At 48.2% G+C, this 24,395-nt stretch overlaps 2 protein-coding genes and 1 long non-coding RNA gene across 3 annotated transcripts; 2 read left to right on the plus strand and 1 right to left on the minus strand.

The window, feature by feature from the left end:
- The first annotated feature begins 1,269 nt into the window (after positions 1–1,269).
- On the plus strand, positions 1,270–2,349 carry LOC123041585 (uncharacterized). Its single transcript, XR_006418565.1, has 2 exons — positions 1,270–1,552; positions 1,654–2,349. It is a non-coding gene; the product is annotated as an uncharacterized lncRNA (long non-coding RNA).
- A 10,277-nt stretch (positions 2,350–12,626) lies between these two features.
- LOC123045894 (endoglucanase 12) lies at positions 12,627–23,967 on the plus strand. Its single transcript, XM_044469131.1, has 4 exons — positions 12,627–13,183; positions 21,383–21,690; positions 22,353–23,123; positions 23,222–23,967. Exons 1-4 carry the CDS (start codon positions 12,817–12,819, stop codon positions 23,633–23,635), a joined length of 1,860 nt encoding a protein of 619 aa, XP_044325066.1. The 5' UTR covers positions 12,627–12,816; the 3' UTR covers positions 23,636–23,967.
- Positions 13,657–21,017, minus strand: LOC123045893 (uncharacterized). Its single transcript, XM_044469129.1, has 2 exons — positions 17,836–21,017; positions 13,657–13,916 (listed from the first exon to the last, which is right to left on the minus strand). Exons 1-2 carry the CDS (start codon positions 20,828–20,830, stop codon positions 13,777–13,779), a joined length of 3,135 nt encoding a protein of 1,044 aa, XP_044325064.1. The 5' UTR covers positions 20,831–21,017; the 3' UTR covers positions 13,657–13,776.
- Positions 23,968–24,395: the final 428 nt, after the last annotated feature.

Below are 24,395 nucleotides of genomic sequence, written 5' to 3' on the forward strand. Positions count from 1 at the left end.
TTTCTTTTAGAAAGAAGATAAGAACAAGAGACTCATCACGGTGGTGCCGGCGACGAGATCGGCGCATGCGATCGACGGCGGTGAGGACGGGGACGGGACAAGACGGACCGTCAAACCTAGACAAATCTTGAGAAAAATGAAGTTTGGACAAGGAGTTTCAAGAGGAGAAAGCTTAAGTGTGGCTCGAACATTTCATCGAACACCTTATGTGCGTAAGAGGTGAGCTAGAGCACCAAAAACCCCTCCCACGACGGTCAAAAAAAAGAGCACTGGCTCTGTTGGCGGGCAGGGGCAGGGTATATATAGGTCTCTCTTTAGTCCCGGTTTGTGGCTAAAACCGGGTCTAAAGGACAATATTTGGTCCCGGCTCCCGCCACCAATCGGAACTAATGGTGCTGGGCCAGGAGCGAGGCTCATTGACCTCGCTTCATGTCTAGAACCGGGACCAAAGGGGTCAGACGAACCGGAACAAGTGACCCCCGAGCCCGGCCGGTGCCCTGGCCTCACGAACCGGGACTGATGCCCCTTTGATCACGGTGCATGAGTAAACCGGGATTAATGCCCTTACCCAGGGGTCAACCAAAGCTCTGTTTTTTACTAGTGCACCAGAGTGCAAGGTTTCCTACGGCCGTATGGGCAGCACCGTGGACGGCGCTCTGGGAGACCTCATCGCAGGACATATGCCCCCGCCGGAGCTGCCAGCAAGCTGGGCGACGCTCGAGCGACGCGCTCAGCTGTGACATGGTGATGTCGAGGAGGAGGGGCGCCGCTAAGAACGTCCTGCACCAGGAGAACTGGCAGAACTTCGTGTCGGCACGCTTTGCCAGTAACATCGCCTTCCTAGGTTAGCTTATAGCAAGTGAAGGTTAGGAACACCACCAAATGATAAGGTAGCACGAGGTGAACTGGGAATTAATGTGCGAGGGAACATCACTCACGTGCCAATCCACTGTAAGCCGTCACCTATGACATGGCGCCTCGTCACCACTCAGCAGTTGTTTGCCATCATCCGTACCTTTTTTACGTTTCTTTCGTGGACGTTAATGAATCCTTCATGCTGGTAGAGCCTCGTGTTTGTTCTGGGTTCTATTCTCGCCGTGGGTCGTCTTCCTTGAAGTCTGACCAGCATGCACGCAGTCTCTGCCCGCCCTGGCCCACCAACACCCCAGATGGTTTATTCCCGCGAATATGCTCCCATGCTTTCGTTATCTCTGGCATCATTTCAAGCATATACGGATATACCCTGCATTAGTCTTCTCATCTCATCTCTCGTCTTCCACCTCTGCCCAGGCTCTCAATCTTGATATCTCTAGCTCGTGCAGCTCTGAACTTGTTTTGTTGGTTGTCATCTAACCATCGTTCGATCTGCCACCTGGTGCATGGTGGATGCCTGGGTGCATGGCGATTGCGCCAACACGCAGACGGTGATGATGGTTAGATGACCATCAGCAAACATGTTCATGAGACATGCGTCCTGAGCTCGTCATGTTTGCTCCGTGATCTTGGATGGTTGATGCGTGCCGACATGGATTCCATGATGACGCGGGTGAAGGTCAGGTTTCATGCATCCTATGCTTAATTCATCCGCCTGCTTGTCGCGAGGGTAAATAGGATGCAGTATTGACATCATTTCCTCATTGTGGAATGGACCAGGTAGGTGAATTCATATATGTTTGATTCGGTTTGTGTCGCTGTGTGCATGCAACGCAGGAATTTTTATACTCTATGATTCAGTTCCTCACTTGCCGAAACATCAAAATTCCTGGGTCGCGATGAGTTCCACCTACAAACTGGCACAAGAGAATCACAGTTTTCTTCAATCACCATTGGGGTAGAGGATTTCCACCTGAATATGTCAAGTGTCAGGCGCAAGGAGAGGTATTGCTGCCAAAGATCAAAGTCCGCTACAACGTTCGAGATGGTTACAAAGGAGGCGTGCGAGACATCACGGAACATCTTTGCGTTCATGGAATCTCAAAATTTTCAATGAATTGATAGGGCAATCGATACCCAGATGCCGTTGTCACGGCCATTTGGGTTTGCGGTGTCCCAAATCTGCGGCACGGAGTTGGAGCTCGTGATGCCAAAGTCAATCCAGACAGGCGTTGCAACAATGGCACATGTTGTTAGCGTGATGTGCTTGTGAAAGGTTTGCCTAGGAGTTGAGCAAGTCATGGAAGAGCAATCTCGGTAACGCATATTGAAATGAATATTTCAGATTGGGCGACTTTGTAGGATTTGAACCTTGTACGTAATTTTCCTAGGCGCCTTTGGAATAAGGGAATGCCACCTTGGAATTCTATGAAGCTCATGTGGGATGACCCGTTATATATGGATTTTCGAGGAAAACAAACGTGAGTGACAATTTACAAAACTCATCAAGTACTGATATTTTACAGCAATCCCCTCACGAGGTCATGCACATTCGCCCCTAAATGTTTCCCCTTGACCCAAGAACTTCTGAATAAGTACTGATAATTGCTGTTATGGTTGGACGATAGGGGCATATAGAATCCAACAGTCGCCCAATGTGTGGCGCCCAATAAACGGGTTTACAGCGTGCATGTAATTTTTTTTAGGGCGCTAGAAGACGTTTGCTCCAACAAGCGCTGCAAAATATGCTGCGCGCGCGAGTCCAGCGGTTCCATCTGCAGCAGCCCAGAGTTTGCAACGCGCGCGACCGGGCGCACTAAATATGCTGCGCGCGCTGTATTAGTTATAGCGCGCGCGCGCTTTTTGTGCGGCCGCTGGAGACTCCAAATCAAACCCGCGCGCGCTAAAAGCAACTTTTATACCGCGCGTCGCTCATATAGCGCTTCTGTTGGAGATGCTCTAAGTGTACTAATGCACTATGTCACTAATAACATATTAAAAGGCAACGAAAGAAAATTGAGATCATTTTATAGCATAGGGAAAAATATGTATCTATCATTCCACTATATATGAGATCCAAATTCAATTCATAACTTCATAAGCAAAGAAAGAAATATAAATTAGGTTGTGAATAGTATCAAATTCAAACGTTGAAACAATTATTTTTTCTCTTGAGTTGCTGCCGAATTTACATCTAAAAACTTGCGACGCAGTATACACATGTTGGTGTTACCACATGGTCCATAGAATGAGCAACTTAAAACGAACAGACAAAGGTATACACACCCGAAAACTATGTCTATTGCGGGAAGTGTTCTAGTGCTCCACAATTTATTTATTTTTGAAAAAGAAAATATATTAATATTGCGGAGATACCAATTACACCCGGCCTCTGCAACAACGCAATATCGTAAAGAGATTACGGATGCACACAGGCAAAAACAATAAGAAGAAGAAGAAGAAGAAGAAGAAGAAAGATCCCGCAACAGTGATCAATTCTCGTAGTTACAGCATGAACCACCGCCTAGACAACACCTGAAGTCCTAATTCTCCAAAAGCGACGTCTTCAAGAAGGAAACAATGCAGAAGCATCGTCATCGCACGATCCTAAATCTTAGGTTTTCACCCCGGAGAAGATCCGCGCTCTCAAAACAGTGCCTTCAACAAGGTCACTGCTAGGCACAATCAATTAAGGCCAGACCTTGGGTTTTCACCCTGAAAGTTAAGACCCTGTACTCCGCTTGTGTTACCGCCCCAACTTGTTGATGCCGCTGTCATGAGTCATGAATCACCAAGCAAAGTCCTCATTGCTGCGAAGACTCGATCTGCTATTACAAGACCTCAGACCTAAGCCACCATGACGTTCTCTGTCATTGTCTTCATCATGGAAATCGAAATACTGATGTGTCCCATACTGTCAACAAACAACAAAGCTTCGCGCCACACCCTTCTGAAGCCACTCAGGCTGAAATAGGGGCGCACACGACCGAATCCCATCCGATCCAGAAATCTATAGGCGTCAAGCACCCAATGAAGATCTCCAGCGGAGCATTCCGGAACTCGTCAAAGGCAAGATCCATAAGGATCAGCAACCGGCAGAACACCATCTTAGAGCAAAAAGAACCAAAGGACTGTGCTAGTGGGCTATCGATTATTACCGGGTTTCTTTCTTTCTTTTTTCCTCTCTTTTTGTTTTTCCTTATTTATTAAATACCCATTGAACATTATTTTAGATACATGCTAAACATTTTTCAAATAGACTATGAACATTTATTTGAAATTCATGTTAAACTGCTGTAAAATGCACATTGAACATTTGTTTTAATACACAGTGAACATTCCTAAACACACCTTGAACATTTTCAAAAGTTTCATGAACATTTTTTTGTAAAACATGTGAACATTTCTAAACTGTTTAAAAACATTTTTATACAGTGTTTATGAACAGTTCGTTTTCTTTTCTTGGTTTTCCTTTTTTTCAAATTCATGAAGTTTTTTTATCCTCACCAACATTTTAAAAAATGTATATCATGCATTAAAGAATATTATCATGAATTTAAAAATGTCGTCATGCACTAAACATGTTTACCATGTTTTTATTTTTTTGTTCTCTTTTATCCAGTTTTAAATAATCAATCACATTTATTTCAAATACACGTTGAACATTTTTCAGATACAAGCTGAACATTTATTTATATACATGTCGAACATTATCAAATGCACGTTGAACATTTGTCAAATGCATGTCAAAAATTCTTCAAATACACAGTGAACATCTTTTAAATACATGTTGAACATTTTGCAAATAGATGTCGAACATTTTTCTAATACACAATGAACATTTTAAATAAACAGTGAACATTTTTAGTTACATGGATATTTTAAAAATACATAATGAACAAATTTGAAATACAAAATTGAAATTTTTAAATGCACTGAATAATATCAAATATATATAAATTTTCAATTAATACATGATGAAGATATTTAATACATGATGAATTTTCTAATACATGAAGCCCCAAGAGTGTAATACCTTGAGCGAGTAGTAGAGCGGATAGAAGACATAGACTTTTTCTTTCCATTTAGGTTGATTTTTTTAATATAATGATTTTTAAGTACCTAACAAACATTTTTAAAGTTAATAAAGAAAATATATATTCAAATATATATTTTTAGAACATTTCGAATATATATAAACAAGAGAAAAGAAAAGAAAAGGTAAAAAATCCTTCCAAAGTTTGAATAGAAGAAGAAGAACAACAACAAACTAACAAAACATAAGGTCAAAATAGGGTAAACTCCCATTCTCCAAAAAAAAGACATACACACAAGAAATAAATGAACTGAAGAAAAAACAAACGATCAGAAGAAACAAACGAACGAATCGAAGATGCTTGATACTGGGCCGACCCACTATAGCGACCCTTGAAGCGAGGCGTCCATCTATTCTCGCTACAAGCTAGACATCGACCCCCCCCCCCCCCCCTCTGTGTATACATGTTAATGGTTTTTTAGGAGCCTCGGCAGGTGGAAGGCGGAACCAACCTGTTAGTCGCGGGCGATTCGGCTACGTGTTGTCTGCATTTTTTTTTTGTAGGGGAGCGTAATGTGCCGGTAAGCCCGTGCCCACTAGTTGGGGCCCAATAAAAAGCTTGTTCCAGTTTCCAGCCCCACCTACTTAGTTTTAGTCATTTTTTTGTTGAGAAACTAGTATGTTAGCCTTGGTGCTACCTTTGCTTGTATATGGGTCCAGGCCTAACCGAAATTAGGCTTTTGGCAGCGCGGACCAAGCTAGATTAGTTTTTTTTAGCCTACTTCATTTTTTCCTTTTCAAGGTACCTTCAGTGTCTTTTTATTTTGAGAAAGGGGGGTTGGTACCTTATTTATAGTTTTAGCATTAACCGTTTTAGAATTACATGTTGCTATATCACAACCTCATGATGCTACAAATCTTCATAAAAAATGAGTCATTTCATAATAATTGAGTAAAATTGAGAAGCCAAAGACTTTTGGGGGTACAGAAGTACTGAACGTGGTGTTCAATGGTTGACAAGGCAATTACAAATGCATGTCATGTGAAGAAGAAGAAAAACATGTTATACAATGGACTGTATTTTAGTGTTATTTCTAATAATTAATGTTTGCATGTGTTCTGAAATTATGAAATAACTAAAATTAAACTCGAAAATATGTAACTGAGAAATGACATCTTGTATTCTGTAGAAATTAACTTATCGAAAATCCATTTCTGCACCCGAGTCATCTGCACCCGCGCTGACAAAAAAATCAAAACAAATAGCAGAAAAATTCTGAAAATCCAAAAAAAAAATTGTGCGGTAGAAAATTTGATGCGTGAGGTCCACTCCAATTTTCAAATCATTTGGACATCTGAGGAGCTCTCAGCAAAAAGGAGAAATTGGAGGTATGTAAAAATGTTTACTGTTCATGGACTGTTTTGGCCCGGTTTGTCTTTCTTGCTGACAGCTGCTCAGATGTTCAAATGACTTGAAATTTGGAGCGGGCCTCACGCATCAAATTGTATACCGCACAAAAAAATGAATTTTTTATATTGTTTTGAATTTTTTACAAATTTTTTTCTAACCGGCTGCAGGTGAGCCTGGGCATTGAAACGCTCTACTCTTAACTTATCTTGCTTACTAAGATATTATTTCTTAGATAAGAGAAGGCAAACCTTCTTTTCTCTGTTTACTAAGAGCATCTCTAATAGATCCCGTATAAGTTGACCCTTAAAAACGTGTATAAGATGCACTGTAAACCGTTTTTACGGTGCGAAATTGCCCCGGGCAGAGCAGACCCTGTAAATAAAATTGTATCCCACTATAGCCTAGTTTTTCCCATTTACCTCCCGTCCCAGCAGAGCCCGTCTCCGGCCACGGCATGCCTCGCCCCGGCGTCGCCCGCCCCGCCCCTGCGCCACCATGGTGTCGCCCCGCCCTGATCCAGGCCGACGTTATACCTTGATGATGTAACTGAGGTGGACGGGGGAGATTGACGGAGGTGGAATATGAAGAAGGGAGTTGGGACAGACTTCGGTAAGGGGGAAAAGGGGCTAGAGGGGGCGCAAGGTGGCATATCATGTAGAGACGAGAGGGCGGATGCAACATGCAAAGCTCTCAGGTAGTGAGTGAGAAGGGGAGTGGAAGAGCGAAAGCTCGGGGTGTGGTCCCATCATTTAAAATATTATTATGTTGTTAACTTTGATTTTAAATGATAAGTTCAGTAACATTTAACAAACTTAAAACATCCCTCTAAGCAACTGAATTCACTTTGAGTTAATAAAAGGACCGTTGTATATTAAAAGAAGTGTCAAGGTTTTAGTTCAAAGGTGGTAACTGAATCCTTCAACTCAAAAAACAAGTAACCAAATTCATAGCGAAGCAAATGCACATCGAACACCGAACGCAAAGCTGGTGTTTAAGAACACACTGGTACCCCCTCCGCTCGGAATTACTTGTCGCAGAAATGGATGTATGAATTACTTGTCGCAGAAATGGATGTATCTCGTCTAGATATTTCCATTTACGAGACAACTAATTTCGAACGGAGGGAGTAGAAACTAAAATGGTCGGTAACGTTTGGATGGTGAGGAGCTTCACCGCCTACTGCTAATTCCATACCACTACTATTCTGTAATAACAATCAGGACCGGGCGTTTGTTGATGGCAGCTTGGTACTGTCGGTGAGGAATAAAAATCCCTTCATGCAACATATGCTCGCCCATCTTGCGGATTTGTCGGTGTCTGAATTTCTTATGGGTCCAACAACTCGACAGGATTAGTTTTTAGCCCCTGGCCAGTGGCATGTCCCTTTCCCCCCGCTTCTTCCACTAATCAATCCTCCATTTGTATATTCACCCTAACCGACGCCGCTGGCTAGCTCACTTGGTCCTCCAAATTCATTGATCAAAGAGAGCTTAAACTCCACACTCGCAACAAGTTACATTGCCACTGTCCCAAGTTTCTCCACGAATTTCCTTGCTTCTTTGATGCAGAACATTAAATTCGTTGCTTAAGAAACAGGCTTAATAGGATTGCTTCTGAATTTCACTGAGTCCACACACTGACACACGTCGCTAGTCTTCCAGCTGCGGCCTCCCTTCCGTCCGTCCACGGTTGTTTTCCCGGCCTGCCTGTCATCGTCTGAAATCCGGTGAAAGATCGCTGTACACCAGCCGTCGCTTGGCGACCGGGACATCCATCGCCTGCGTGCCCAGTTGCAACACGAAAGGAGCGAGCTGATGAGGATACGCCCGCATCTAGCAGGACCTACCACTAAATCAATAAAAAAATATCAACGATGCGTACATAATTGATGCCAACCTCTCGCCAGGCTGAGCATGCGGACACTTGGGAGTAAACAATGCCGCGTCGATGGGCTAGGAAGAAGAAACCAGCGCTAGCTCGCGCGCTCCATGTGTCCTCCACCTTTGACTGAGCCAGGGGCGACCGACACTCATCGCGCATGGTTGTTGAGATCGCAGTTTTCATCCAACTACTGAAGCGGAATTATCTGTTGATCTACGAAACACTTTTCACTCCATCACCTTTTTTCTGGTGGTTAAAAAAACTGGAGATTAACGATGATCAGACAGACGTAGTATTATTGAGCACGAGCGGCAATTGGATGGGGACGGGTTGTTCTGCATGCATGTTCCACACATGCACAGCGTAACAAAGGTAAGAAGAAGCACACCCCACATTAAAGTACCGTCGATTGATTGATTGATTGATTGGTGCCAAATCATCGCTGGGACACACGCGAATGGGAGCGAGCTTCCTTGCTCGATCGCGCGCATAAACATGAACAGAAAAGGGAGATTTGTTCTTTCGTTATACCAATCCCATAAATATTTCGATATGCGCCATGAATCACATGACAGGCGGCAACACAAAATAAAGCCTAGCGTACGGCGGCCCGGCGGACTGGAGGCGGCTGGCGGCGGCCCGTCGTGGTGGTGGCGCCGTCCTTTGGCGGCCGGGCGGCCTGGTTGCGCAGGGTGGCGGGCGACGCGTCCTCGGCCCAGATCTGGGCCCTTAGGGCCCCATCTGGGTCCTAGCGGGCCGGTCCCTGGGTGTGGCCTCGTTGTCTGCGGCGCGGTGAGGAGGAAGAGCGGCTCGGATTTGGGGCGGCGGCACCGCCGGCGTGCCGGCAGCAGCGCGAAGGCGGGAGCTTTGCGGGTCTGGTGTGCTCCTGCTATTGCGTCCGAATGGCTACCGTCGCGGACGGTGGAGGTGGGGCCCTCCCGCATGCCGATGGTGCTGATGTCTTAGTCCCGGCTCTGATTCTTCGCCGTGCTATCCTCACTTCGCGGTGCCGTGGTGAGACGGCGTGGGGACCTCAAGACAGCGTTGGCGCACGATGGTGGTTGGTTTGGTGGCAGGCTCCGGGGCGCCCGAGGTGCGGGTTGGGATCGGGGGAAACCCCTGTCGGCATGGCCAACACCGACGCGGTGGCGCCTGTGGGGGCCACCTGACCTTCCGGGAGGGCGTCGGCGCTACCCTTCCTCTCGCCTCGTCGTGTACCGGGGGAAACCCTTGGCAGCAGCGTCGTCATCGTCGCGATCCTTCTTGGAGGTGTTGATAGGTGCCGGCGCTTCGGAGTCTTGGAGTCTAGTGGAAGATCCTGTTGGGCGCTTCGATCGTGAGGCTTCTTCGTTTTTGTTGATGCGCCGTTGTCGGCATTTGTTTCTTTTGTTTTTCTCTATCGTTTCTTTTGGGCGTGACTGTGCTGCTTCCGCCTCAGCACCTATCCATGTATAGTTCGGTTGGTTGCTTTGTATACAAAGCGGGGAAACTCTTTTTCGGTAAATAAAAATAAAAAATAAAACCTAGAGCTAGCGAGCAGAGGATACCCCACCACATTCCGTCCCGCTCTGCTCTGAAGCGTCTGGAACGGAATATCTGAATATGCCCCCACCAAACGCGCACATGGAAAGCAATTACTCCCTGTCCGGTCCGATCTTTCGCCCGGTTCGCGGTTCGGGGCGTCTCGCTGTCAAGCGAGACCCATCGTCGGCGCCGGCTCTACTTTTACTATGCGCCAAAGTGTGCGTGCCTAGACTGGCCAACGTCGCGTCGCTCGATCCTCCCGGGTGGATCCCAATGACGCCTCCAACGCGGAGAGGTTGCGGTGAGGGAAAGGGCGCGGCTGCAACGGGTACACAGCGCGCACGCCTACCTCGTGTGCGCGCGAAAAAGGGAAGGAGGTTGCTAGTCGACGTACGTGCATGGCGCATGCTCATGGATCTTCCAGCGATACCAATCAATATCATGATGATTTTTAACTAACACAGGCATCATACAATACCACACATGATCTAATAATGGAGTCACTAATTGAAACTTATATAGGTTTCTAGGGCACAGTTTTTCTTCTTCTTTTAAAACTAGGCCAGTGGGGGAGGAGAAGACACATACTGAACTTTTTTTTTTGAGCAGGAACATTTTGCTATTGACAAAGAGCGCGTCCTCTTCGATTTCTATTAAAAGAAATCACAATGTCTCAGCTACCCGCATACTGAACAAACATCCCCTTCTCTAAGACTAGACAAACAAGAATATGGCTGATGCAAATATGATCGTTGTTATAGTTTGTAATCGCTGCTTTGATCGTTTGGATATTTTTCCTTTTTTTTTCCCTTTTCCTCTGTCTAGGGATAGCTTCGCCTTGTATGTCATTGTGTTTGTATAACCTTGATGTTTCATTTTGAGTCAAAAAATTCACCCTTTGTAAAGAAAGACAAATAAGATTAGGTTGAAGTACGCGAGGCCATATATTTTAGCCGTTAGTTCATAAAAGGAAGGGGTGTGTGTGTGTGGGGGGGGGGGGGGGGGGGGGGGGGGCAGCAACTGACATTTTAGGTTTTAGCCCTACAACAAATATAGTGAAACATTTATGTAATCATTTATCTTCTGTATCAACCAAATTAGTTAGGCACTTTCTACTCCTTATCCCATGGATGGATCTTCCAGCTATAAATGTGGATGCACCGATGATTTTTAACCAACACAAACAAGCATGATCTAATAACGGAGGCACTGATGGACACTACTCCCTCCGTTCTAAGTTCGTACAAAGTTGAGTCATCTATTTTGGAACAGAGGGAGTATATAGGTTTCTAGTTACAGAAATTAATAAGGCGCATATTGAACATACATTCCCCTTCTCTAAAACTAGACAAACAAGAATATGGTTTGTGCGGATATGCTCGCTGTTGTAGTTTTGTCGGTCGTTGTTTTGAGCGCTTCGTTTTTTTTTCATTTTCCTCTGTCTATATATATCTTTGATTTTGTATGACTTTGCTCTTTGTCTGTATGTTTTTCTATGCGTGTGTGTTGATGTTGATTCTGTTCCTCATAGTTTTGCAGAGGCTGGCCCTTGATGATTTATTTTGAGTCGATTAAATCCATCCTTTATGAAAAATAAAAGAGAAACAAGATTAGCTCGAACTACGCTGAGCCCACATATATAGCCATTAGCTCATAAATAGGAAGGGGGGGGGGGGGTAAAAAGACCCAACGTTTTGGAGTTTGGCCCTGCAACGGACATACTGTAAACAACGACCTTCTGTATCAGCAAAAATAGCTAGACACTTTCTACTCCTTATCCCATGGATGAATCTTCATGCTATTAATGTGGGTGCACCGATGATTTTTAACGAACATAGAAAAGTATGCTCTAATAATGGAGTTGGCAAGGCAACATATCATATTAGGAAAATTAATAAAAATAACATAATTTCTAGTTTCATAAAATAATAAGATGTGCATACTAAAAATAAATTTCCTTGGACAACATTAGACAGACAAGAATAGCTCGAGCTACATTGAGTCAATATACGACAATTGGTTCATAACTAGAAAAATGTCGGCTAGAAAGCGACATTTTAGAGTTGGTTGAGTATAAGTAAAATGTTTATGTCATATATTGCCTTCTGAAACAACCAAGTTAGTCAGGCACTTTCTACTCCTTATCGAGTGACACATAACTATTTCCCCAATTAATATTGTTCGAGATTAATTTCAAGAGCAACTAGTGTCCGGAAACTAATCGTGATACTTGTTCTCAAGGGAGAAAATATTTAGGGTTTAGTTGGGGTTTCTTGTTGGGAAACATACACAATGGAAAATGAGCCAAAGGAACTTATTTGTACACACATACTCTCACTGGCTCTATGTCGACATAGAAGATACCACCGTGATGGAAAATGAGCCAAGTGAACTTCTTTCTAGACTGGCACATTGCCACCGCCGTGGGAGCTGCAGCTTGGACAACAAAAATAAACACAATACGAAGAAACTAGCACCTTGAATTCCCGCCATCGGTGTAGCGAGCTAAGGACTCCCGCGGGAGGGGGGGTGGGGGGGATGGGAGAGGTTGATATGCCATTGCCTCTGCAAAACATTAAAACTCATTTTATATGGTTTTGGTTATTGTGTTATATATGGACTTACCGAGCCGAGAGCATCGGCGGCAAAAAATCATAAAACAACCAATAGTAGAAAGGCGTGCGTCATTTTGTTGGTGCCCGTAGCAGTGCAGCACAAGCGGTAAATCAGCGCGGCAAAAAGGTGTAGTCACACATGAATAGACCCCCAACAACCCTTCGTTCCCCTTCCCATCCCACTCCCAGTACCAGTCCCCACACGGTGCGGGTGCGGGTGCGACGGTGGCACGCCTCCCCCAGCTCCTCAAGTCAACCGCCCCCGTCCCTCCCCTTCAAAACTCCCCACCCGGCCACCGCACCACACCCCACCCAGCCTCCCTCCGGGCTCCGCACCTCACCGCCAGTAAGCCACAGCACTCCCCACCCGGTCTTCCTCCTTCTTCATGCGCTGATCGACCGCCCGAAACCGCGCGCGCGCGAGCCAACTCCGACCAAGAAAGCCCCAGCGGCGGCCGTCCAGGAGGGGAGCCACCATGCACTCCCAGAACCACTGGGGCGGGGCGTTCGACATCGACGGCGCGGAGGACGACCAGAGCCGCAACATGGACATCGACCGCGGCGCGCTGCAGCACCAGCACCAGCTGGACGAGACGCAGCAGAGCTGGCTGCTCGGCCCGCCGGAGGCCAAGAAGAAGGACCGCTACGTCGACCTCGGCTGCGTCGTCGTCAAGCGCAAGCTCCTCTGGTGGATGCTCTGGGTCGTGCTCGGCGCCTTCGTCCTCATCGGCCTCCCCATCATCATCGCCAAGAACATCCCCAAGAAGAAGCCCCACGCCCCGCCGCCCGACAAGTACACCGACGCCCTCCACAAGGCGCTCCTCTTCTTCAACGCCCAGAAATGTGAGCACCCCTCCTTCTTCACCCCTCCACCTGCTCTGCTAGCTTGTGAATGATCAATTGCCCGATCCGTACTACTAGGAAGCCGTGCGGATCCGCCTTTGATCGAGTCTGAACTCAAGAATTCGCGTAGAAATCGCTAAGTAACCGCAGGACATTAAATTTGTAGTTTTGATCCGTGATCTTAAGTGCGCAATTACACCTTGATGATCTTGATGCCAAGCAAAAGGGAGAAAGAAAGGGAGACCACCACGTAGTCTGTGATCGGGAGCTGGGTACAGCTGCGTACGACGGCAACCCCCACGCTTGGAATGTTATGCCGTCCTGTTCACGGTCTGTCCCTGCCCCCTTGCAGAAAGTGACAAGCTGATATTCAGATTTTTTCGATAAAGGGCGCTTTTATTATCTCAAAATGTAGCATCAAAGTGATACAAAGCATTAAGAGTATCACCCGGCCTCTGCATAACTAGGATGCACACAGCCAAACACCAGTAGTCTGATAAGTAGAAAGATAAAAGACCGACAATTCGGCAACAGTAGAGTCTATAGACCGACACTATGCCTATGTCGAAAGAGATGGTGGACCGAGCCGGAGATTATGCTGCCATCCATGTTGGGTAAAAACCTCCGTAGCCACCTGCTCCAACAGCGTACACACCGCCTTGAACAACGGTTGGTACTCCGCTCGTTGTAGCGTACACCACGTACGAAGCGAGTGCGTACAACGGAAAATAACCTGCAAAGGCAAAACAGTTTTGTCATTAAAAACAACATCATTTCTACATAGCCAAAGCGACCATAGTAAGGCATACGCTCCCACCCTTATTAGCGTTTTGTACCTATTTGAAATACCGTCCAGCCAATGACCAAAAATATTGGCAACACTTGTGGGTGGATACAAATTTGACGCTATTTGGATGGCTGACCACGTAGAACGCGCAAACTTACAGTGAAAAAAGAGGTGTTTAATTGTCTCGTCGTGAGTACAAAAACAACACTTCTTACTTCCCGACCAGTTGCGTCTTGCGAGGTTGTCTTTTGTTAGCACAACTCCCCTACGGAGATACCACATGAATATTTTGACTTTAAGTGGTACCTTCGCTTTCCAAATTATTTTGTTATTTCTCACCGGTACCTCAGAATGCGAGAGTGCACGATACATAGAGTCTACTGTGAAAGACCCCGATGTAGTAAGGTTCCAGCGAAACACATCACGACCTTGTGTCAGGATAATCGAATCCAGACGGGACAATAGATTATTCCATGACATAAGTCGGGTGCCAATCAAATCCCGCCTAAACGAAATATTTGGCGGGGATGAGCTGAGCACTTGCGCAATAGTATTATTCTTATCGCGTGCAATGTTGTATAGGGCTGGGTATTGTTCTCGGAGGCTAGCATTGCCTAGCCAGATGTCTTCCCAAAAACGAATCTCCGACCCGTCCTTTATCGCGAAAGACCCAAAGCGAAAGAGATGTTTCTTTGCCGCCATTAGGCCGGCCCAAAAGTGTGAGTCTCCAGTTTTCCAATATACCTGAGACACCGCCTTTTGGCCTATATACTTATTGCGCAGCATGGTTTGCCAAACACCATCCTCAGTAAGAAGTTTGAACAACCATTTACTAAGTAGGGCCTCATTCTTGACCTGCAGGTCATGAATACCGAGGCCGCCCTGGTCTTTCGGCCTACAAACCACACTCCATTTGGCCAGCCTATATTTTTTCTTTTCACCATCTCCTTGCCAAAAGAACCTGGACCTAAAATAATCCAGTCTTTGCAAGACCCCTTTTGGGAGCTGGAAGAATGAAAGCATATAGAGAACCATATTTGTGAGGACAGAGTTTATTAAAACCAGTCGTCCTCCAACCGAGAGCAACTTGCCTTTCCAGCTGCTCAAGCGTTTCTCTAGCCGCTCCTCTACATGCTTCCACTCCGCAATGGTGAGACGCCGATAGTGAATTGGTATTCCCAAATATTTGATTGGGAATTGTCCATGTGCACAACCAAAAAGGTCAGCATAATCGGCCGCTGCCTCAACGGCTTCTCCAAAGCAGAACAATTCACTTTTATGGAAGTTAATCTTAAGACCCGACATTTGCTCAAACGCTGACAGCAGAAGTTTCAGGTTTCTAGCCTTGTCTAGGTCATGTTCCATAAAGAGAACTGTGTCATCGGCATATTGCAGAACAGAGAGACCACCATCCACTAGATGTGGCACTACTCCTGTAATTTGCCCGTCCTGCTTGGCGCGCTCAATCAGAATAGCCAACATGTCAGCCACAATGTTAAATAACATTGGGGATATGGCATCACCCTGTCGTAGTCCTTTTTTTGTCTGAAAATAATGGCCGACATCATCATTGACTTTGATGGCCACACTACCTCCAGTTACAAAATTGTGGATCCACTTGCACCATTTATCGGAGAAGCCTTTCATCCTTAGGGCCTGTTGGAGGAAAGACCATTTGACCTTGTCATAGGCTTTTTCAAAGTCTATTTTGAATACTACTCCACTCATGTTTTTCCGGTGCATCTCATGGACGGTCTCATGCAGGATTACTACGCCATCGAGTATGTTCCTTCCTTGCATGAAAGCTGTTTGAGATGGCCGAACAACATGGTCAGCTACCGAGTTTAATCTATTCGTCGCCACTTTGGTGAAAATCTTGAAGCTGACATTAAGGAGGCATATGGGTCTGAACTGTTGAATCCGTTCGGCCTCCTTAATCTTCGGCAACAAGACAATCTCGCCAAAATTAAGTCTGAATAGGTCAAGTTGGTCGGCATAAAAACAATTGAACAACTCCAAAAGGTCGGACTTGATGATATCCCAGAAATTCTGATAGAATTCTGTGGGGAAGCCATCAGGGCCTGGAGCTTTGTTATGTTCCATTTGGAACACCGCAGCTCGTACCTCCTCTTCTGAGAATGGTGCCGTTAGGATATCGTTTTCATCTGCTGTGACATGTGGAATATCATCTATTCGGGTTTCATCAAGGGTGAAATTCCCTTCAGTCGGCGCTCCGAAAAGAGATTTGTAGTATTTGGTGATATACTTTTTGAGCTCCTCCTGACCTTCGATCCTCCCCTCATCTTGTTGGAGACTGTAAATACATTTCTTCCTATGCCGCCCATTGGCGATCAATTGGAAGTATCTTGTATTACTATCACCCATTAAAATGAAATCAGCTTTGGATCTCTGGTAGTATTTGATCTCCTCTTCTCGCAATAGACGGGCAACCATCTCATTAGATTGATTTTTCAATTCAATCTCTTGCTGAGACAATGTGCGCGTCTCTGCAATTTTGTCGAGGTCATCAATGATGGTACAGAGCCTTTGTTTTTCTTTTTTATATATTCCGTTGGTGTGTTTTGCCCATCCAGAGAGGTGTCGCCTCATGGCTCTTATTTTAAAGATCCATCGTTGAATAGGTGTACGACCAACAGCGGGCCTCTCCCAAACATTCTTGATCATGTCTACGAATCCGTCCCTATTCAGCCATCCCAATTCAAATTTGAAAGGGCGTCGGGTGGCTGGGTTTGTAGAGTTAGAATCCAGAATGATGGGTGCATGATCCGATAAGGCCTCGATACGCTCTAGGGCTCGCACGGTTACCAGAGGGAATTTTAGTTCCCATTCGGTATCCATTAGTACCCTATCGAGCTTCTCGTATGTCGGCACAGATCGGTTGTTCGCCCAAGTGAACTGACGCCCCGACATACTGGCCTCCCGAAGATCCAAACTGTCTATCACAGCATTGAATAGGAAAGGCCAATGAGTGTCGAAGCGGTCATTATTTTTCTCTTCCTGGTACCTCAGAATGTTAAAGTCCCCCCCAATAAGCATTGGGTACGGGTTATTCTTAGCCAGGTTAACCAATTCCCGAAGGAAAGCAGATTTATGCTCATCTTGGGCAGCCCCATAGACAGCGACAAGAGTCCATGTAAAGTTGTCAGCTCTATTCCGCAGGTGAAATTTTATATGAAATTCACCGATCGAAAAAGCCAACAAGTCCATGGTTGTTGTCATTATCCCAAGAAGGATTCCTCCAGATCTTCCATGAGCTGGTAGACTATGCCATGCGTAGTCGAAACCACCTGATAGGTGATCGAGGACATGTGGGCGAAAGTCGCACTTGCCAGCCTCAGAAATTGCCACAAAATCCAAACCGTGTTCCCGGACACAATCACTGACGTGTTTATGTTTAGCCAAGTCTGAGAGACCTCTGCTATTCCAAAACATGCCTCTCATGTGGAAACTTGTGTTTGTGTTGAACTCTTCGCCTTCTTGGGCGGTTTTTGTTTCTTTTTAGAGGAGTGCGATTTAGATTTCCGCGAAGACGCCATGAAGTCACAAAACATGGACCCAGGTCTTGCATCATCCAATCCAACCTCCGTAACCTCACCAACCAAGTGGGATATAAGCGGGCCATCATATTTGGCATCCGCTTCATCCTCCTCCTCGGTTTCGGGGTCAGGTATGGTGATTTTACATTTCGGAGAAACCTTTAAGCGGTCGATCTCCATATGTTTAAGCACCCGTACCGACAAATTAATTTCATTATCATTATTTCCCATAGATACACCGACTTTATTTAAACTGGTAGAAATATGGTTGTCGGACAAAGAGAGAGATGACTGAGCAGACGAGGTACCTGTCATGGGGTCCAAATTCCTCGAAGCCTGGAGACGCATTGCCTTCGCAAGAGAGTGCTCATCAGTCGAGGAAGAACCATCAACATTGAGGGAGTGACGGTTACTACGTCGCAGGGGTGTAGCCAACCCTCCGGACGTAGTCCCCGTCAAAGTCTTCGACGGAGTAGTTGATGTAGTCCTCTGCAAAGCAGGCGTCGTCCGAAGCGTCCCAAGGGTTGGTGAAGAGGGAGGCGTCGTGGCTCCCATCCGAACGCCCGCATCAGATGCCGAAGAAGATCCTCTAGCACGATCCGCCGCTGGGCCAAGTGGCACCATGGCAACGGCCGCACGAACTGGAGACTCCATCATTGGCGATGTCTTGGATTCCCGCACGCCAACCGAAGCAGGAAGTATCGCATGCGCTGCTGGGGTCAAGGTTGGCTGTAGCGGCGTCAAAGCCGGGGTAGCACCATGCACAGTACTGTGTGCGTTTGGTGTCGTGGCCAGATGCACGGCCGACTGTGCGTGCCCAGCAACACAGACAGAAATTGCCGCGGTTGGCTGCGCCGGTGGCCCGTGAACAACTGTTGTTGCCTTCACGTGAGCAGCCGAGTCGTTTCCAGCATCCGTTACATGCATAGTGGTGCACCTTGTGGACCCGCCCTTCTCCAACTCGTCTTGCATTGGTATGCATGCATCCATGGACTCCTGCACCACCGGTACGTGTATGTGTGTATCCATATTCTCTGGCATACTCACAACAGATGACTCAAGAGTAGCAGTATGCACTATTTGTTGTGTAGACTGTATGGGGACTGCAGCACTTACTTGAGACCCCGACGCCGAATTTTGATCAACAGCTTGGATGCATTTTGACCTCTTGTTAGCATCCCTATCAGGCATATCCTCATCTCGGTTAGCGCCGTCATCATGTCCATTATCATGGTTTTCCCAAATCCGGGGAATAAAATCAACGTCGGGAACAAAATCTTCCTCCTCCAGTACAAACCGAAATGCATACCCATTAAGCTTTATATAGACATCCGAGGAGACCGAGGCTTCATCAGAACCATCTTTTTTGGAGAAAATATCCAAAGAGTGGACCGCCACCTGGATGCGCACAATACCATGACGGCGCAAACAAACCAAGTCAACGTCTTGCGTGGCGCCAATGACTGATCCTACCGCCCACAAACCAAGAAAATGGCGGAGAGGTGGTGGGACACCGGTGACATGTACCCAAACAAGTTGCAAAGGGAGAATCGATGAAACCTCTTCAACTTTCCATTCACTAAAAGCAATCTTCACGTCTTGTGATTTGACATTATACTCAAAAGCTGACACGCGCTTCAAAACCTCCACGGACGGGAAACAAACTAAGAAAGCATTGTCTCCATGGGGTACGGCTTCCCACTTCCAAGATGCCTGAACCGATGCGATCTTGGCGATCTCTACCTCAACCACAGCAGCGGACAGAGACCCACCGGAGATCGTAACCAAAGCAGTCGGCAGGGTTGGAGGTGCAAGGTGCTCCTTGAATAGCAAGTCCGGCAACTGCAGGAACATAGCGTTAACTAAACCACATCCACCGAGCGACGCGGTAGGCCTCGGTTGCTTAAGCACATGGCACCGATGCAAAGGGTGCTTGTAATTGTCGCAAATATGACAGAAATGAATCGCCGTGCAGTCCTTGGAAAGATGATCATCTGAACGACATTTGAAACACCAAAGACCAGTTCGGTTTCCTTTCGGCCCACGTCCAGTGGCTTCAGCGGAGGGCACAACCATCGGAGCAGTGTCTCGAGCCTCAGGAACATGCTTGGTGGGGGCGGGCACCGTAGCAGGCGGCGGGAATATCGGTGGAGGTCGCGCAGCCGAGGGGACGGCACCGGCAGTAGCGGCTTCACGGCGCCCCCCCTTGCGCTTGGTCTTATTGCGGCGAGCAGTAGCGTCCGGCGCAGTCTTGTTGCCGGCCCCAAAGACAACCGGTGCCGGCGCAGTCGGAGCAGCCCGCTGTCCGGAAGGATGGGCAGACGATGACGAAGCACCAAAACGGAAGGGTCCGGCAGCAGCACCAAAGCCGGCGGGTGGCCCGGGGTTCGGCGTCGCAACTCCGGCCAGAGGAGGCCCCTTAGGCGCGTTGCCGTTCCGGCCAGCCATGAGCTGCGGCGAAGGCCGGCGCAGGGCAGCAGCGTACGTTGGCGGCGCAGTCCGAGAGTACGCGCAGACGGAGGCAGTATTAGGGCGTAGATGCGTTTGGCGAAGAAATACGTCGGCCCTTCTGATAGTACGTCCCAAACGAGCAGCATGGCCCTTGCTGGGCCCTTCCGCATGCAAAAGGCCCATGGGACGAAGCGTTGTTTGACCGGATGCATGATCGTTGCATGCATGCGCTGCCGCGAGCGTTACGGCGCCTTGACATTGCTCCGCCGAAGATGACGGATCGGCCAGCGCATCCGGCATGAATGCGGCCAGCGCCACCGGCGGCGTGATCCGCGGACGGGGGAGTGGCCCTCTCCAAGGCTTGATGCATACCCCTCGGCGCTGCCTTGGTGTCGCCGGCGATGGCTTTGGCGATTTCGGCGCTCCATCTGGCCGAGCGGACGGCTCATGAGACGAACCCAGGCACTCCTGGCCGGCCGATGTCTCCGGGGACGCGGAACCCCGACGTTCCCATACTCGCGACGCCGGCGTCGGAAAACCGACGTCGTTCCAAAATTCCTGCACTAGCTCCTCTTTTGATTTCTTCCGGCAAGACACGGAGGTCCAAGGACCGCCCTCTTCATCAAGATCTGCTTGGGAAAGGACCATATTTGCCGCCTGGACCGCCACCCCCTCCGCTTCAGGCAGATCGGCGACTTCGTCCATGGCCAGGGGCTCAAAACGTGATCCCGCAGCAGGCGACTTTGCCGCCGAACCACAGCTAGGATCAATGGCCCCCGGCGCCAAGGTGAGTCTGCGCCGCGCCGGGAACAGCCGGTGGCCAACGCGAATGAGGCAGTCCAATAGCACCATCTCAGTTCCAGGCGAGATCCATTCCTTCTTTCGCAGCAGTCTTCCCTCTACGATCTTCCCTCCATCATCCCGTAGGAAGAAAAAGTTGTGTGGCTGGTCGAGGAAGAGGGTTCCGGGGCGCCAGTCCGTCCTGCCGTCTAGAGGAGCCGACGAGAACGTCGCCGACCACCGCAGGGGCGGGGGTGGCTCCGGGGGTGGCATCTTGTCAACCTCTTCTAAAAAAACCAAGCTGATATTCAGATAAATCTCTGAAAATTTCAAAGTACGAATCTCGGCACGTTCACGCACATGTAGGCCAGCCAATTGATCCATTCTTTAGCTTAGCCCCGCACATGGATGTCGCTGTAGGTCTTGCCTATGCTCTGCTTCTGGATCTCACCAGATGCAAAGCATCCGCATTTCTAGATCCTGATCTGACTTGCAAGTTCAATTTCCAGTTTCTTACTAGGAGTGCTTTACAAGCTTGATCTTGGCTACTGTGATCAGAAAATTCAGAATTCGATACCGCTCATGGATCTAACGAACATTTTGCTCTTTGTGGTGATATTACAGCCGGCAAGCTTCCTAAGAACAACGGCATCCCGTGGCGCGGGAACTCGGGCATGAAGGACGGCGCGGACCTGCCGGACGTGAAGGGCGGCCTCGTCGGCGGGTACTACGACGCCGGCGACAACATCAAGTTCCACTTCCCGATGGCCTTCTCCATGACGCTGCTGAGCTGGTCGGTGGTGGAGTACGCCGACAGGTACAAGGCGATCGGGGAGTACGACCACGTGAGGGAGCTCATCAAGTGGGGAACCGACTACCTGCTGCTCACCTTCAACTCCTCCGCCTCCACCATCAACAAGCTCTACAGTCAGGTGAGCTCTCCCCATCAGTCGGCCGGTCGGTCCATCTCGACCGTTGAAAATTGCACGGTTAAAACATCAAGCAAGCATTTAAAGAGCGAGACTTTTTTGGAAATCATATTTGAAAGTGAGTTCAGTTGAGAACATTAATTAGAAAAGGCATATAGAGAGAGCTTTGCTTAAAGTGGTGCTTTTGATCCACTGAATATAAAAGGCATAAAGATAAAGAAAGGGGGTGTGCAATAATGCAACTGGCGTGGTCGATTCAGTGTGCACCGCCCAACAGCTAGCCTTGTTCCAGCAAGAAATGTTGATGGGCACGCGGCACAGCCAACAACCTTTGACCCTTATCACTCCATCAGATCAATAGGCTAGGGTTCGACACCCAATTTTCTACATGTACTTAACGGGACATGCCATGTTACCCCAACTCTCCAAGCCAATTGAACTATCCTCACTGCAGCTCATTCAGAGAGTACCAAGCAGTAGCTGTTAATTTTGGTGTTCACGATCCGATCCGAAGATGCTCTCCAACTTGTGTTCACATTTTGTCATACTGAACCGGTTCACCATCACAAAGCAAAAAAACAAAGGAATATTTTTCGTAGAAGTGTGAAGGTGTACTCAACTCAGCAGCAGGTGATGGTCTGACACGTACGTGCTTGTGCCTGTAGGTGGGTACCGCCAAGATCAACGGCAGCACGCCGGACGACCACTTCTGCTGGAACCGGCCGGAGGACATGGCGTACCCGCGGCCGGTCCAGCAGGCGAGCGCGGCCCCGGACCTCGGCGGCGAGGTGGCGGCGGCGCTGGCCTCAGCCTCCATCGTGTTCCGCGACAACGCCGCCTACTCCAAGAAGCTGGTGAAGGGCGCGGCGACGGTGTACAAGTTCGCGCGCGCCAACGGGAAGCGCACCCCCTACTCCCGGGGCAACCCTGCCATCGAGTACTTCTACAACTCCACCAGCTACTGGGACGAGTTCATGTGGAGCGCCTCCTGGATGTACTACGCCACGGGCAACAACAGCTACATCAGCTTCGCCACCGACCCCAGGCTGCCCAAGAACGCCAAGGCCTTCTTCAACATCCTCGACTTCTCCGTCTTCAGCTGGGACAACAAGCTCCCCGGCGCCACGCTGCTGCTGTCGCGGCTGCGCATGTTCCTCAACCCCGGTTATCCCTACGAGGAGTCGCTCATGGGCTACCACAACGTCACCAGCATGAACATGTGCATGTATTTTCCCAAGTTCAACGCGTTCAACTTCACCAAGGGCGGGCTCGCCCAGTTCAACCACGGCCAGGGCCAGGCGCTGCAGTACGCCGTCGCCAACTCCTTCCTCGCCGCGCTCTACGCCGACTACATGGAGTCCGTCAACGTCCCCGGCTGGTACTGCGGCCCCAACTTCATGACCGTCGACGACCTCCGCTCCTTCGCCAAATCCCAGGTAATAATTCATTGATCTGATCGTCGTTGATCCATCTATTACAAGTTAATTGATTATGCAATGCGTGGCTTAACTCTGTCGTGGTGATGGTCGAGCAGCTGAACTACATTCTTGGGGACAACCCGATGAAGATGAGCTACGTGGTGGGGTACGGCAAGAAGTACCCGAAGCGGCTGCACCACCGTGGGGCGTCCACGCCCAAGAACGGGATCAAGTACTCGTGCACCGGCGGGAACAAGTGGCGCGACTCCAAGAAGGCCGACCCTCACGTGCTCGTAGGCGCCATGGTCGGCGGCCCGGACAAGAACGACAAGTTCAAGGACGCGAGGATCAGCTACGCGCAGAACGAGCCCACGCTGGTCGGCAACGCCGGGCTCGTCGCCGCGCTCGTCGCCATCACCAACAGCGGACGCGGCACGGGCGTCGGCGCCGTCGACAAGAACACCATGTTCTCCGCCGTGCCGCCCATGTTCCCCGCCGCCCCGCCGCCGCCGGCCACGTGGAAGCCCTGAGGAGAGGTCTGCCCGACCGGCCGGTTTTACGCCGACGTTGAGCAGGTCGAACACTTCGATTGGGTTCGGTTGGTAGTGCAATTTTCTGGCCATCATGTAAAATTCTTTTGTATTATACACACGTTAACCGTGGCGCGCGATACGACGGTGGCATGCCTCACGCATGGCCTGTACTACTGTAGATGTTTCTTGTGCACAATTTGGGTATGGACAATTAATGGATACTTGTTGATTCCCAGAGAAGAAGTAATGGAGTAAAGTGTTCACAGTATTATCAATGTATCATGCCAAAGAGGAACAAGATGACTATAGAAATTTGTTCGATTGTGAAACGGGATCCTTACCTTTTAGTTATCGGGGATCCTGATTCATCATAGACGTTTAACGAGGAATGAAAATGTATAGAGGATCGTTTTAAAAAGAAACTGAGCTGTTGGAAGGCCAAGCTCATGTCGTACGAAGGTCAGTTGGTTTTGATAAATTCGGTTTTGACGAGTTTGCCGATGTTCCTCCTATCCTTCTTTGAGGTACCGGTAGGGGTACGGAAAAGACTTGACTTTTATAGATCCCGGTTCTTTTGGCAAAGTGATGAAGCCAAGAAGAAGTACATATTGGCTAGATGTGATATTATTTGCAGACCAAAAGACTAGGGTGGGTTAGGGATCGAGAATTTAGAGGTCAAAAATAGATGTCTGCTTAGCAAGTGGCTATACAGAATATCTTCTGAGACCGAGGGTATATGGATACAAATCTTGCGAAA

Source organism: Triticum aestivum, chromosome 2B (assembly GCF_018294505.1).
Source record: "Triticum aestivum cultivar Chinese Spring chromosome 2B, IWGSC CS RefSeq v2.1, whole genome shotgun sequence".
NCBI classification, from domain to species: domain Eukaryota; kingdom Viridiplantae; phylum Streptophyta; class Magnoliopsida; order Poales; family Poaceae; genus Triticum; species Triticum aestivum.

Excerpts from the sequence above, each read along its gene's own strand:
- LOC123045894 (XM_044469131.1), top strand. The coding sequence starts at position 12,817 with ATGCACTCCCAGAACCACTGGGGCGGGGCGTTCGACATCGACGGCGCG. Across the intron at positions 13,184-21,382 it reads CTTCTTCAACGCCCAGAAAT|CCGGCAAGCTTCCTAAGAAC; the intron begins GTGAGCACCCCT and ends GTGATATTACAG. Across the intron at positions 21,691-22,352 it reads TCAACAAGCTCTACAGTCAG|GTGGGTACCGCCAAGATCAA; the intron begins GTGAGCTCTCCC and ends TTGTGCCTGTAG.
- LOC123045893 (XM_044469129.1), bottom strand. The coding sequence starts at position 20,830 with ATGGTGCTATTGGACTGCCTCATTCGCGTTGGCCACCGGCTGTTCCCG. Across the intron at positions 13,917-17,835 it reads GAATTTGGACCCCATGACAG|GTTATTTTCCGTTGTACGCA; the intron begins GTACCTCGTCTG and ends TTGCCTTTGCAG.